This window comes from Trachinotus anak, unplaced genomic scaffold (assembly GCF_046630095.1).
Source record: "Trachinotus anak isolate AG129_WGS33_773 ecotype Australia unplaced genomic scaffold, CSIRO_AGI_Tana_v1 ptg000001l, whole genome shotgun sequence".
In the NCBI taxonomy this organism is placed as follows: domain Eukaryota; kingdom Metazoa; phylum Chordata; class Actinopteri; order Carangiformes; family Carangidae; genus Trachinotus; species Trachinotus anak.
This window is the reverse complement of record NW_027273852.1, coordinates 3,558,058-3,573,351: the sequence shown is the minus strand read 5'-3', so window position 1 is coordinate 3,573,351 and position 15,294 is coordinate 3,558,058. Positions and strand designations below refer to the sequence as shown.

Sequence of the window (15,294 nt, the reverse complement as noted above, 5' to 3'; positions counted from 1 at the left end):
TCATAAATGTGTGACTCATTCATCACTAGTGTCTTCACATTAACCCAGGTTGTTGGAAAAAAATGGAGCAGGGTGCACAATGATTCAACAATGAATTCAAAACATCCAGTCAGTCATGAAGGATGAAACATGATATGAGTAATATTGAGATACACTTTCACTCACAGTGAGTTAAATGTTTTATTTTGATCTCCAAGTCAAATCATTCTAGTCTAATTAAGGGTAGAGAAAAAGGCTTTTTTTTCTTCATCAAACTGTTTTAATGCAGACAAGGTAGAGTGAGTTTTAGAATGTTTTGCACTTCCATTGCCAATCTTATGCTGATATCCGATAAGACTGGACATACAATAAATTAGATTTCACTAACCATCAGCTTTTGATCAGCATCTCTATACAGCAGTTATCAAGATTTCAATTAAATCTAAAGAGATCACTTGACATTTACAAATGATCATGTACACAGAGAGACCAGCAGTTTGGTGGCACATCTTGTCAGTGATATATAATTTGCCAAGTGAAATGTTTCTATGTTTCTCACACTATTTCTTTTCCAGTTTGATGTCATTCTCTCGGACATTTTATCCTACTAGAAATCTGACAGGGCAAAACGAACACAACTCATGCATTATTTGGTTATGTACACATTAAACGCTTTGCGATTAACTACCACTCATTAGGCACCTTCAAAAAATGTAGTGTATCCCATAACCGAAAACACAGGTTTTGAAACTGTGATCATTCCCCAAATCATTGACAGTTTGTTAATTAAATGGATCTCAGTCAGAAGCAAAGCCTAATTTATTAAACCTTTCTGGGGAGTTTGAAGTTTCTCTACATCAATAATGGCTGTAACAGAACTCTTCTGAAGATAATTCAGTTGTGATCATTACAAAACACTCTGTAACTCCTTTCTTAGGGACCGTATGTATCTGTGCTTAGCGAGATCTCCAACAGAGATCCATCAGAACACACCTGATTTCTTGGAGATTTGAGATGTAACTCTCTGTAAGCATCTTACATAAGATGACAAAAATCCCCCAACTATTATTGAACCATTATTGAACTGGCTGTCCTGATGGGCTGATCTGACTGGAAACAAACTCTCCCCACCAGGCTGCCATATGGCTGCTCCAGCAAATCACACATGGACACATTCAACCAGCCATCGTCATTCAACAGGCAGGAGACCTCCAACTCAGGCCCGTTTGCACTCAGTGGTGGTTTAATAATGTGGTTTCTTGTTCAGGATTGTGAAATGTTAGTCATATGTTTGGTCATTACTGGCTACCATAGTCTTGTGGCTGTTGCATCCCCATAGGGCAGTAGAAGTCGATATAGGTCATACAGTCATTGACTCCTGTAAATCAATACAATCTCTCACTGAACATTTCTTTTATTGGTCTTACTGAAAAGTGAGGATGTGTCCCTGGGGTTCACGGTCCATATTTTAAGATAAACGAGCGTCTAACACAGCATTAGGCAGCTTTTGTTCCCTTATTATGTCTGAACCAGCCACAGCCGCTCAACTCACTATCAGACTCTCCTCATTCTGTCCAGCTCATTGAAAGCGGTGTTTGTTATATGCTACTAAAACAGAAATTTTAATAAACAATGACCATTTGTAAAATATTACCATTTCTCTCCTGACAAATCGTGATAAGCCAGTCTGAGAATGGTTATGCTTCAAGTCTGAGATTTTAGGTATTAGCATTATAAAGGATGTCAGTGTGATTTTGAATGAGTTTTTCCTCCTCGTGGAGCAGAACCCAGTGGCTTCGGTTTCATGCCAGATGTCTATATGCACTCATGCAGATAAGCTAACACATTAACGGGGCTGAGGAGCTGAAGTGAAGATCACCATAATAAAGTCAACGGTGCTTCAAATGGTTGCCCCCGTGATGTTGGTGTTTTACATTTTGATTGGCAGACATCAGGGAAACCTTTGGCAGCCACGGCTGTTAGCACCAGCTGTGTAGAACTATTCTTTAGCATGCACAACAGGTCACCGCTCAGCCCGCCTTCATTCTCATCAGGTTATATTTGAAGCATACACATGCAGTCTTATATTTATACTATCAGATTGTTTCCAGGCACTTGATTAGTTCAAATGATGTCTTGCTGTCTTGTTATCCTCAGAAATTATGGGAAAAAATGAAATACTAAGAGCTGAAAGGTGAGTCATCCTGTCTGAGAGGATTTAACATTTCAGCAGTGTCCCTTCATGTCGTGCTTTGCTCTTAAAATTTGTCATGTACTTGACTCTGTGTCACGTAACATTAGATTTATGATCAGTTATCTGATTTACAAGGGATGTTTGAGAGGTGACTGGGTAATGTGCTGCGATGGTGACACTGGATCAAGGTCACAGCTGGCTACTGCCTCCTCACTGTGTCCCCTACTGGTTTTTACAGGTCATGGGCTGTTTGTGGTGAGTCTAGTCAAGGTCACAGCTTTAAAAATCCAACCTGTAATCCATCCAAATGTGCCATACTGGATGCAAAAAACTGTTTGATGATAGAAGTGAGAAAATGAAACCATCCATTTGTAGCACCAGACACTTATTTATCCTATAGGTAAATCACACATCGTCATGTTGTATTTCAAAATGATAGGAGGCCAGTGGTCACCTCATATCAGAGGAAGAAGTAAGAATTTATGGAAGATTTAATACAATTTTTAAAACCTTTAAAAGTCCTTCATATCAAGATCAAATCAGGTTTTACCTCTAGACTGCTAGGGGGACTGTTGGGTTGTTTTGGGCGCTCATCTCAAAGAAAGAAAACCTCCAGTAGTGTGGATGTCAATGATTTATACTAAGTATAAAGAGATCATGGCACAGTGTGAGTTTATTCTGTTTTCTACTTCTCTGACTATAGACTGGGCAGGTAATGACATATAAAAAGCACCTAAGAAGAAAATAGTACAGTGAAAATGTATTACCATTATCCTTTTTCACATCATCCTCTGCAGATAGTGCCACCCAGCAGGATTAGATGAGCACAGTGGGGATGATCCTCTGCAGACGAAGAAAAAGAAGAGGGCCAGATCGATGGATCTTGTCCCTTTGTGTCCTTGCTATCATGCTGTCTGGCTTTCTGTGTTAGTTAAAAGTAGCATGAAAAAGTCTGCATGTATATTTGTGAAATGAAGGTGTTCACTGAAAAGGCTTGTATTAAATACACCAAAGAGTTATTGCAATGTCTTCTACATTAATTTGTGTAATTAGTCCCACAGTCTGTTCTAAATCTGCAGTTCTTTTAACAACAGAGAGATGTCAGTGAGACCTCTTGTTGTTTGTGATTGAAGAAAGAGAAGGACCATGACAACTAAATAGGGCTTTGTCAAAATGATGCAGATTACATTTCCAATTTATGTAAAATGTGCAATAAAATGATTGTTTTGTTGTCATTGTCAACACACTTGTACAGGCTGTTAACGGAGTGAGGAGAAAATAGGTCAATACACAACTTCCTGTGGGGAGCGCAGTGCACTGCACACCTGGTGCAGGTGGCGCTACCTGCTGTTCCCCAACGCTTACCCCGGAGACCTCCTGAAAACGTGTTGGGGACGTGAATAAATCAAACACCAAAACACCAAAGAATAGTCCCAAAACCTTGAATATTTCCGCATGTGAACGCCAATGCGCCGGTCTTTCACCACAGTCCTGACTGCGAGCTGAAGAGAGACAGCTGCTGCCTCCTGTCCTCTGTCCAGTTGAAAACCAGGTGAGTTGAAGCGCACATTATTTGCTTGTTCAGATACTTTCCATAAAAACAATTTGGGGTTATGAGAATGTTGTCTGATGTTTCCACTGCACTTTGGTGCGTATTTTATCATTGTTTTAATGTTCTGAAAGGAGCTAATCGCTAGCGCTAGCCTCGGTTAGTGGTGTGTCATAATAATAATAATAATAATAATAATAATAATAATAAAAATAAGCACCAACTGCTGGTGCGATTAGTCTGACAGCTCATGGCTGTGTTAAATACAACGACCATGTGTTTGTGGGATTAACTTTAGCCTTAATGTTCATAGTACAGCTGTATTGTTGAACTGAGCTGGATTGGTGAAGATGTATGTTGGAAAGTGATAATTAAATTCATATTCACGTTTAAGAGGAGTATATTCAAATGTGGGGTATAAAACAGTTAAAGTGGTTAAAAATAATGTATTTGTTCATACTAAAATGCACTTTGTATTGTGACCCAAAGTAATTCATGATAAATATCTAACTTGTCAATATTAAAATTCCAAAGGAGGTCACAATAAAGGGTAATTCATTTCATATTAAGTGAAGTATATCCTTAGTTATTGGTTTGTTGTTGGCTAATGAGGTCTAATGTCAGACACAGAGAACAGAGTAACTTATCGTTCTGCACTGTTTGTGTAGATCGGTCTGTGACAAATCTGTGATGGTGAGCATGGCCCGTGAGACTGTGGATGAAAGTGGAAACCGTGTGGCCAACCGTAGGATCAGTCCACAGAAGACATCTGACCAGCTTGATTTATTCACACAGACCCCAGATAAGGACGCGTGCACATTATTAACTCTACCCGGGGGTAGTAGTCTCAGTCAAAGGTGCAGAACATTCAACTCACACAGCTGCACGGGGACAAAGGGACTGAACTCTTGGTTTTCTGACTGCAAAGGAGTGCTGGAGTTGAGGATTTCAACTTGAGGGGGACTGAATATTTATTTTTGTACTAAATTGCGGTGCTGTGTAAATTGTATTGTTGCTGTAGAGCAATAAATCTATCAACTGTTCAACATCAGTCTAACTCCTTTTGTGAGTTTTTAAAGGCAGCCTGCTCCTTGAACCTAGGTAGATGTGAGCATAGATTAACCAAACAAACAGTTCTGTTTGTGCAGTGTTTCCTTAATAGGCACAGAGAGGAGGAAATGAAAAAGTGTCTTTCTTTTATGAGTATTGGCACTTATTTATGTGGCTAGTTATCACGAGGAAATGCCACTGGTTCCTTGGACTGAACGTGACTCCGGCTATCTCTTCCACTAAAGGTTTTTGTGTTCTTGGGGCTATTGAGTAACTGAAACATACCATGTACACTCGCTCTGAGAGAAATATCAAACATGGTTTTATCAGCGTTGAGATAAGAAATAAATCTTGACCCTAAAGTAAAAAAGGAAAGTGGTCATTACTTGTCTTCATCTTTTGGTCAATAATGAATCTCGAAAATCAGGTGTTCATTTACCAACTCATTTATATGGAAATGAACAGTCCCTGAAGGATCAGCCCCGCCTCTCATGCCCCTACTTCCTCCACCTTGACTCAATTACCAGTGATCCTATGGACAGCAGTGAATTCTTAATTGGAAATTGATTAAAAAACAACTTTTAGTGGCTTCACTTAGCTCCTAAACTCTGCTCCTATGTACTTTTATCAAATCACGCAGCAGGTATTAATTGGGCCCGAGTGACTTACAGATTGGTGGGTGGTCTGAGTCAGTGTTAATCACCTCAGTTAGCGGTGAGAGCTGGAGGTGGGGAGGTAAGGGGGGTCCATAGAGTGAATGGAAGTAATTATAAAAGTTCAAGCTTGAATGTATCTGATTCAGTGTGTGTTTTGATGTGGTCTTTTCCAACCGGTTTAGATGTTTCCCTTTTTTCATGAAAATTCATGGCACTTCACTCGCGGTGTGCACAGTGCAAGCTGGATATTATTCATTCTCAAATAACTTTACACAGGCTTCCACGTGGAATGGGCTCCGTGCTGAAATTTGCATGCAGCCTTCGGCATGATGCACCTGCTCTCAGCGCACCTGCTCCACTACCCCGACTGACACCTTCTCCGGTTAATGAAGTTGTAGACATTGGGAATGAAATTCAGAAACGAAAGATTTTAAAAGTATGAGTGAATAAAATGCAAGAAATTCTGAAGATGATTGATCGATTTTATCTTGTACATTTTGTTTACAACCACAAAATAACCCTAGAATAATTCGAAGCGAGTGGCAGAGCACTGAAGACTGATCACTTTCTGACACACTTCCTTTCCTACCTGTCTTGCCTTCTTTATTTGCTGTTGTCTCGTGTTTGATCTCTGTGAGAATCCCTTGAAGACTTTGCTGACTATTTTAAAATCTTCAAGAATGACATGCTACTAGGTAGAAAAGCTGCGTCTCGCTGCAGGGATGTACTCTGTTGTATGTGTAACCACACCCAACAGTAAAGTTGGGGGGGTTCTTTTCTAATCTAAAAGTAGTCAGATGTTCACATATTCAGTCAAGAACTACTGGAATAAGTACCCTCCATGTGTTAGTTCACTTTTAATTGCATGAGTTCACTTCCCCCAAAATACAGATAGATGTTCAGTTGCATATTCCCTGAGGTTACTTCTTGAATCAATATACATAAATTCTACAATGTGCATAAATGTACATAAATCCTATGTCTGACCTGCATTTTTGTAAACTTAAGTCTTATTTTTTTCACCATAGCATCAGTGATTATGATCTTCGATGAGATCACAGAAAAAAACATTTTTTGAATGCTCTGCATCTGCATCTTCACATCAGAGATGACGGGTTGATAAACAGTCGTAACTTCCTATGTGTTCAGTCAATAAAGAGACAGTCCTATACCGTCCTGTGAGAGGTGGATGAAATATTGATCACACATCTAGTGTACTGTGGACTGTTTGTTTTCTTTATTGCAGGATGGTGGATACTCAACCAGTTATGTGTGATTGATACTGATTTTCCAACACAGACTGTTACTGTTACCTTACAGAGTAATTTCATTCGATGCTGCTTTATACTGGTTTTTACAACATTTATCTGAAGCTTATAGGCAATGTTTACTTTGTAGATAAAGATTTTGCATTCAAAGCACACTACGAGCTTGGAAATACAATAAATTGCTACAGTAACAAACTACCCAATGATGTACTTTGACTTTAGCACCACCCAGACAACATTAAAATGCTGCACACAGGTTAAGACATCAATAATTTAAAACCACAATCTGTGATCCAAATGTAAACCAAAGGTCAGCCCTGCCCACCATCAAAAATTTAAAACAGAGAAGTGGAACATGCTCCCAAAGTGATTGACAGGTCTTTTGATACAGTAATGAACACTCACCAATGGCTAAATGTTTTATGATGCTGTTAAGGTTTTTTGTATAAGTTTTGTTCGTGAATGCAACAGGACAACAGGGTGTGTCTCTAGAAATATTAGGATAACCAGCTGTTATGATTATCATTATAAATGTTAAATAGTTGATGATATTGATGCCATATTCCTTTTTCTCAGTGGCTGGACCAAAGCGGACTGACTGACAGACCAACGTTGCTGTCCAATTGAAAAGACGAGGGTCCATTGTCAGAGGTCTTTGTATGTGGTTTACAGTTCTTTGCGCACTAAAGAAAAAAAATTGTCACTAACAATTTAGTTTTGCCTTGGTGCGCCAGGGAGCGAGGGGTCACAGGCAGTCCTGGCTGTCTGTCATTTACAATCACCTAACATGGCCTTAATCAATAGTCACTTAAACACTGCACTTGGCCTTGGTGTGTGTGTGTGTGTGTGTGTGTGTGTGTGTGGGGTGTGTGGGGTGTGTGGGGTGTGGGGGGGGGGGGGGTAAATTCATTCTGAGCTCAGTTTGGACAGGCTTTTAATTACATCTGTTCTTAAAAATTAATCAACCTCAGCAAATCATCTCTGAGATGAAGCTGACTGTACACGGGGTCAGTATTCCCATGATACAGAGGTCAATCATGGAACCATTGTTCAAACTTGCCATTTACCCTCAGTCAGTGGTGAATTGTAATTATCTTAGTGACCTTTAAAACATTCTTAAATTGTTCTTGATTACAGCCACACATCTTGTTAAAAAGGAAAAGAACAAGGAACAGTGTAGGAGATATTTTGTGAGGCGTGACAATGAAACTGCCAACAGCAGTTTAGGTTATTATCTGTCTCCTCCTTCACAAAATACTGAATATTGTCATGTCTTGTTTTTATTTCTGTTGTTTTTTTTATACTTCAATGGAAGCCACACATTATCCCTGGCCGTAGATTAACTAGCAGCTAAATTACCACGCACGATCCAAAACAAAGCTCTTTGTGGGTGCGTGTTTGTGTTGAGCACCATCGAACCAAACACAATATCAAGTTCATGTTCTGTATTTGTGTCTGCTCCCCCATCACTTCAGGTGTTGTAAACAGTACACGAACATGGTGCGCACACACAGACACAACCACCACCTTCATGTCTTTTTATCTCTTCAGCACAAAACATTAAATGATTATGATAGAACTGCTTTCGAGCACAGTTTAGTGTAGCAGTAAGTGGACAGCTCTGGACATCCTATGTGAAAAGCCCCCTGAGGTTGAGTCCTTGTGTATCGAGAAACAGCAAGTATCATAGCTAATGGGCTGTCGTGTTTTTTGTGTAGTCGTGCGAGCCCCTCTATTAACACTAATATTAATGATAAATAATAAATGTAATATTTTCAGCCATTCCCCTGCCTTGCCACTGGCAGGGAAGCCTACCGTGCATCTGAACAGAACACGTCTGATGTAAACCTAATGGACAGTAAATTGCAATGTCTGCACATCACGGTTCAAGGTCAATATTTTCTTTCAAACACTCTCCCAGCTCTATTTAATTTCCCTAGCTTAACGTCGCATAATAATGAAATGGACATAGTGTACTGCAAGGATGCATAATTTCTGGTAGAACTGATGCTAATAGGACCTTGATGTGAGGCCTATTCTCACTCTGAATTAAACCAGTTGTAATTGACTGCAGGGTACTCAACACAAACATGCACGCACAAAGAGCTTTTACTATATGGCCTAATTTAAGGCCTAATTTATATGGTTATATGGTTATATGGCCTAATTTAAGGCCATATAGTAAACCATCATATTACTGAGATTCACAATACAAATGTTCACAGCTATGAAAAATCTTTTTAGATATTGTGTCATACAGCCACTTTTCAGTTGCAGATCTTCTTTGGAACAAACAAAAGAGCTCTTTGGAGGATAATTTAGGTATCTGCAAAATGTGTGTTGGTGAAGAACTCGGCTTCACTTAGTAATATAACAGCTGAAAGACGGATTATTTTCTATTCATACTAGCAGCACTCCATACACAGTTGTATCAAACCTTTAAAGGACCATGCCAATAATTTTACATACTTATTGTATCGATAAAATCATAGTCTTACTTTACAGTTAGAGCACTTGTAATCATCCACGTTTTAAAACCCCATATTCACAATTCATTTGGTCTGTTTTCACATGGATCTCTCCATCAGCTGCAGCAGAGATCAGCAGAGAGAACCTCTGTGAACTTTGAAACTGTATGAAACTAAATACTGCATGACTTAGTCTCAATGCAGTCATGCCATGCTTCATGTGCAAATATAATCCAATACGTCAAGTTTTTACAGAAGGTTTAAAGTCTCCCCAGTCCCCACCGTAACTTAAAGTTGCTGTGCTTATGCCGTTTTCCCTGTCCAGGTTCCATGTTTGTCCCCTGTGGCACTCCAAAGGAATCTTGTACACCATGAACAGTCACTTATCAGGTACTGATCTTTTTAAATCTATAGTTTTTATTTTCTTTTTTTTTGGAAGAGTTTGGACGGTAGAAAACCTAACCAAAGATGAAAGAAAGACCCTAAAGTCTCAACACTCACCCACACTCTTGAATGAAACCAGTACACCTCTTTGGTAGTGTATTGACATCTGCAGAGCATGCAGTCTTGTCAGCACTCTGGCACAAACCACAAAGTGTAGTCCTCGTATCATTTTATCTTAGATTGAAGGATAGGACAGACCCACCATGTCTGCTGTGCTCCGACTCTGTAACATCAAGTATTGCCTAGGGACAGAAGCTGGTGATGTAAGTGCTTATGCAATATCACTGGTCCTGAACATTCGAATAAGGCAATTATAGATAGGATTTCTTATTATATGACAAATATTCTAGTAGGCCTACAGAGAATATTTGTTTTTTCAGTGTATGTCATTTTCTCTTTTTAATTGTCATACGTGCTAACATTGTTTCCATTATCAAGAGTGGGCTCATTAATGATAGCATTGTGCATCATCAACTTTATTTATTTACTTAACTGAAAATCATCATTTTCATCTCTGACTTCGGAGTCTTGCCGTCTGGGTAGCAAACAAAAATGTGAGAAATGGCCAAATTCATGTTATACTAAATTTTCTAGATTTGATTTTCTGATAACATAGTGCTGTTTGGTTGCTGACCCTCTCGGTTACTAAAACGGGCAATGTTGGCAACTGCACCACCAGACAACAATAAATTAACTTCAATAATTAAAGTAAGAAACAGGTGGAGGGAGTACCTGTGAAGCCAGTTTCAAGGCTCATCTAAATGGTTTCCGTACTGTTCTGAAATGAAGAGACATCAGAGGCTGTCTGGAAGGTAGGAAAGCAATCGACACACTTACGATAAGCTTTCAAAAATGGTTTGTGGTCTTGTGAAGCACATTTTCTTGGTGGTTAATGGACTAAAACATGTAAAACCATATTTTAGTGCAATGATGTATTGTGAAGAACTGCTCAAAACGTATGAATTGTTTGAAGCCAGCAATACTAGCAAGACATTTTGAGAACCACACTGGGATTCTCTTTGTCACTGAAAATGTCTGTAAAACCACCAGCAAAGGTTATTTCCTGCTAAATGAAAATTAATTCACTGCCTGTACTTATAGTAAAAAAAAATGTTACTGCTTTTCAACGCTTTATTTTATCATTTTTAAGTAAATTTCATGCAGGCAAATGATTTCCATTGTATTTCTCCAAACATCCGTGGTAAGTGATGTTGAATTTGAAATCTATGGGACCTAGGACCTGGGCCCCGAACAGAACCTAGCTGTGGCCTACATAGTGGAGGCAATTACGTGAATACATTGCAGCATCTCTGGAAACAGCAGTCATTTGTTTGTTACAAAAAGAGAGAGAATTGATTTTAAAAAGCCAGACTGCTCTCACAGTGGTGTGAGAGGTGAATAGCTGCACTGACCATGCTCAAAATCAAATACTAAAATCCAGTCGAGACAATGTGAAATGGGATCTGTATCTTGTTGTTTGTTTGTTTTTTTTTTTGTTTTGTTTTAAGAAGTTCAGACTTTGGCCCGATTGTGATATTGATAAATGAACTCACTTTGCAGACCCTGTTGATGGAGACTTTCTAGCAACCTGGCAGGACATTGACAGCTGCAAATGGATCCAGTTCACAAAAACCACAACACAGCATGCCACCCACAGCAGGACGTAGCTTAGATATTTTCTGTGCTTGATTGTCCACTCAGACCTCACTTTAGAGTGTTGTGGAGTTGTTTTTATTTATTTGTTTATTGTGTTGTTCTTCATTTTGTTTCTTTGAATTAGACCTTTCACCCAATCGTTGGAGAGGGAGGGCGGAGAGGAGAGAGAGAGAGAGAGAGAGAGAGAGAGAGAGAAGAGGGAGGGGGTAGTGAAGGGGAAGGGGGTGGGGGGCGGGGCTGGCTGGTTATGGTTTTTCAGCACCGCGGACAGCTCCTGTCTCCGGACTGCGGGGAAGCGGCAGCTGGCCAGTGGGCTTCAAAAACCCGGCTCTCCGCGATAGATAGATTAACCTCCGGTTCACGCCGCCAACGCACCGCGGTTCTTTTCTCCCCCTCTTCTCCTCCTCGATGCTTGAGGTCTCTCCTTTTTTCCCCCCCGGCCTGATTGTGGACTGCATTGCCTATGCGTCTTCAGTCTGTTTCCTCCTCCTGCTCTTCCTGTTCCTGGCAGCCACGGTGCAGTGAAAGTACTTTTTTTTGGGGAGGGGGAGTGGATCGACCTGCTCCAAGTTTGTTTTTGTTTTTGTTTTTTTCCTTTTCTTTTTTCTTTTTTTTTTTTTTCTCTGTCCATTTAAGTCTGTAGTTTGGTTCTTTTGATAATGTTGAGGTGTGGGATTTCTCTCAGAGCCCAGGCGTGGATGTTACTTTAGGATGCAGGAGGATGAAGTTGAGTGGTGTCAGTAGCCGTCGGTGCATGCTCTGAGATGAGATAGGCGACCTGCAGCTGCAACATCGGCTGTAACCCTCAGATCAGAGCGGGTCGGACGCGTTCATTTTTTTGTGGACAACAGCCAGAGAGCAAGATGAGGTGCGTCTGTGACTTTTTAAATTGCACCTAAGGGAGAGAAAGAGAGAGTGGGTCATTTCTAGCCTGCTGCCGCTGCTGCCGCCGCTGCCGCCGCTGCTGCTGCAGGGAGCGACGTTTTCTATCTTTAGCTGCCTAAACGAGTTGCATCCGAGAGGAGACCGGGAACTCTGGGAAAACAAAGGAAGCAGAGCGGTCTTTTATCTCTCCATCCTTTACGCGACACGCATAAAAGCAGAGGTAGAAAATGAAGAAGTTTCGGAAGGTGCTGGACGGCTTGACCACCTCCTCTCCGGGAGGGACGGTCGGGTCCCCGTCGTGCGGCAGCGCGGCAGGGACTCCCACCGCGGCGCCGACTCCCAAGGAAATCGACGTCCAAGAGACGCTGGTGTCGGAAAACTTTCAGCTGTGCAAGGTGGGTAAATGAAGAGCTTTGTTCAGTCTCAGGCGGAGGAGGGAGGTCCACAGTCAGTAACAGAACAGCTCACCGCATCTTTTTTTTTTTATTTTTTTTTTTACAACGCTTATAGACAAATGACATCTGCGGCCGTTTATAGAGACATTAATGACGGAGAAAGGGGTCGTAAAAGTTGGACCTGGACTGAGTTGAGCTGCTGCTGTAGATGTGTTGGCCTCATGCTGAAAGTTGAGCACCGTGGGCAGCTCGGCTGAGGATGGAGGCTGTTTTAGGCAAAGCTCCTGTTCTTATCAGCCTCAGTGGCTTTTTGTTTCAGGGGCCTGGACGGCGAAGAATTGCGGTTATTCCATTAGTCACCCATTGTTCATCTACATAAAGCTTTACCCCCGCGGACATGTGTGCACAGCTGGTGAAGCTGGCATATGTGTGTGTGTGTGTGTGTGTGTGTGTGTGTGTGTGTGTGTGCCCGCAGGTTTTGGGTGCACTCCAGCTCCCGCCGGTATGTGCAGCAGGCTGTGGCCACAGTGTCTGCGCCCCGTCATCAGCGCTGTACAGGCTGCAGCAGCCCACACACATGTGATACAAACAATCTAAAGGAAGTCAATGAATAGCAGCCTCCCCGTTGCATCAGCAAGCAGCACAAGTGATGTAGGAGCGATGACATAACTAGTATCCCTCCCTTGCATAAAAAAAAAAAAAAAGAAGTGCACAGCTAGCCAGCGGAGGGACCCTGCAGTGCTGTCCTAGCTGATGTGCTTTTCACTGAGGAGGGAGAGAATGAGGGAGGGATGTGGATGGGTGTTGGAGGTGTGTGTGTGTGTGGGGTGGGGGGGTATTTATAGCTGCCTCTGCCGCCCATTGCAGCCCTGGATGAATTTTGGAGCTGACTGCAGCGATTATTCCTCACTCAAAAAGAAACAGGGGTACATCATTTTGGATATGGCTGTGAATAATTCATTGAGAACCCAAGAGAAACCAGGATGTTTGAAGCTGTATTATTATTGGGTAGAGTGGCTTTTTCTTATATATATATATATATATATATATATATATAAATGCTGGGGGAGGAGGTGAGTGAGGAAGGAGGTTGATTCACAAGCTGAAAAGGATGCTGCAGAGCACCCTCAACAGGCAGTCAGGCAGGCAGGGAGGAGAAAGTGCTGGAAAAGAACAGCATGATTGCCTGGTCCCATGCAGGAAGCCGCTTCTCCTCAGCGAGTGGCTAAATGCACGGTTGTTTTTAAAGACACTGAATTGACTGAACTTCTCATGAAAAAGCCATGAATGTACAAATATGCTCTCCATCCCACCACCACATGTCTTCAGTGCTTTTTATTTGAGTATGTGCAGGTGCGGCTTGTATGTCTGTATTTGTGTGTGTATGTATGTGTACTGTATGTGTGCATGAAAGGAAGTGAGAGACAGCCACAGACGGAAAGGGAGGAAGAGGCGGTAAAGCTGCTTTTGCGTCTGTCAACTAATTTTCCTAGTGCAGACAGGGTTCAAGGTGGGATGGAGATGTTGTATGTGTGCCCAATATCCTGTCCCATTCTTTTCTACAGACAGATCTTAATCTCCCTGTGAACCACATGCCTGACAACAATATTCCCCTCAGAAAGAGCTTTAAAACCAAGCTAAAAACTTTGAAAACCTATTTGAAAGTAAAACTTGAACAAAGCCAGTATTTTCGATGGAAGTGTGAGTGTAGATTGTCTTTCTAACCATCTAATAAGGGATACTGCTCTATTATGTTATGCCAGGCGGAATGTGGGGGGTATATGTGCACGACAGGGGACCTTATAAGAACCATGTAATGAAAAAAAATCTGTCTCTTCTCACTTTCTTGCTCATTCACTGAGCAAGCTGTACACAGCAAAAACTGGTTTGTTCTCACTCAGGTTAAAATGAGATTTTGTGTAACTCTATAGTAGAAAAAACAAAGACGATTACTGTACATCTGTCTCTTTTATCTGCTGGATGAACATGAATTGGTGCATTTCCTGAATGCCAATCAAATGCATGGCAACATTTCTAACTCACTTCTAACTCAGACATGCATTTTCATCTTGAGTAAATACAGCAGAGGCGAATATGTGACAGTCATCTAAAGTGGCTATTTCCATTCATTGTCCCAAATATTTTTAGATAGGATCTGCACCTTCTAATAGGGACATAAATCTGTGAGCTGGTGCAGTATGTGTGGGAGTGTTTGGCATCCTGGCTAACTTTTCAAAGTTAGTCATGACTTCTGTCCTCGCCGTGCAGTGTGGGAAGATGCAACAACTCATATACAGTATTTTTTTGTGTTAATAGTCCAAACAAAGTGCAGTAGAACATGGTAGCTTAGTAAAAATGGTGAACCCTCCCTCAGAATCGGGGAATGTAAGGAACCCAGGTGGATGAGAGTCTCATTGAATCTATAGGTTAATTTCTGTTTACAGCATAGTGGGTTCATTTTGTGTTAGAGAGAGACAGCGGTGGAGACAGAGAGGAAATGGGAGAGGGAGAGAGATTGAATTAAACTGCATTTGTTGGATGTCAATTGAATTAATTGATCTGAATGATACACTAAAAATGTATTTATGAGAATGAATCAGGAACTTTTATATTTACACATAGACGTGTATGAATTTGTGTGACAGTAAAGCATGTAGACAATATATTGATGTACTCCATCCCACCATCAGTGCACTCGTGGCAATGTTAGTGTTGTGTTGGTGTTATGATGTAATGAAAGTAGAGAGGAG

The 15,294-nt window shown here is 41.1% G+C and overlaps 1 protein-coding gene across 10 annotated transcripts in view; it reads left to right on the top strand.

Annotated features, from left to right (window-relative positions):
* Nucleotides 1-11,509: 11,509 nt before the first annotated feature.
* Nucleotides 11,510-15,294, top strand: part of stxbp5l (syntaxin binding protein 5L) — a 131,106-nt gene continuing 127,321 nt past the window's right edge. For all 10 annotated transcript variants that reach the window (XM_071495864.1, XM_071495699.1, XM_071495591.1 and 7 more), the window contains exon 1: nucleotides 11,510-12,544. In XM_071495864.1, coding sequence (XP_071351965.1) covers nucleotides 12,377-12,544 — 168 coding nt within the window. In that variant the 5' untranslated portion in view covers nucleotides 11,510-12,376. The remainder of the gene's footprint in view (nucleotides 12,545-15,294) is intronic.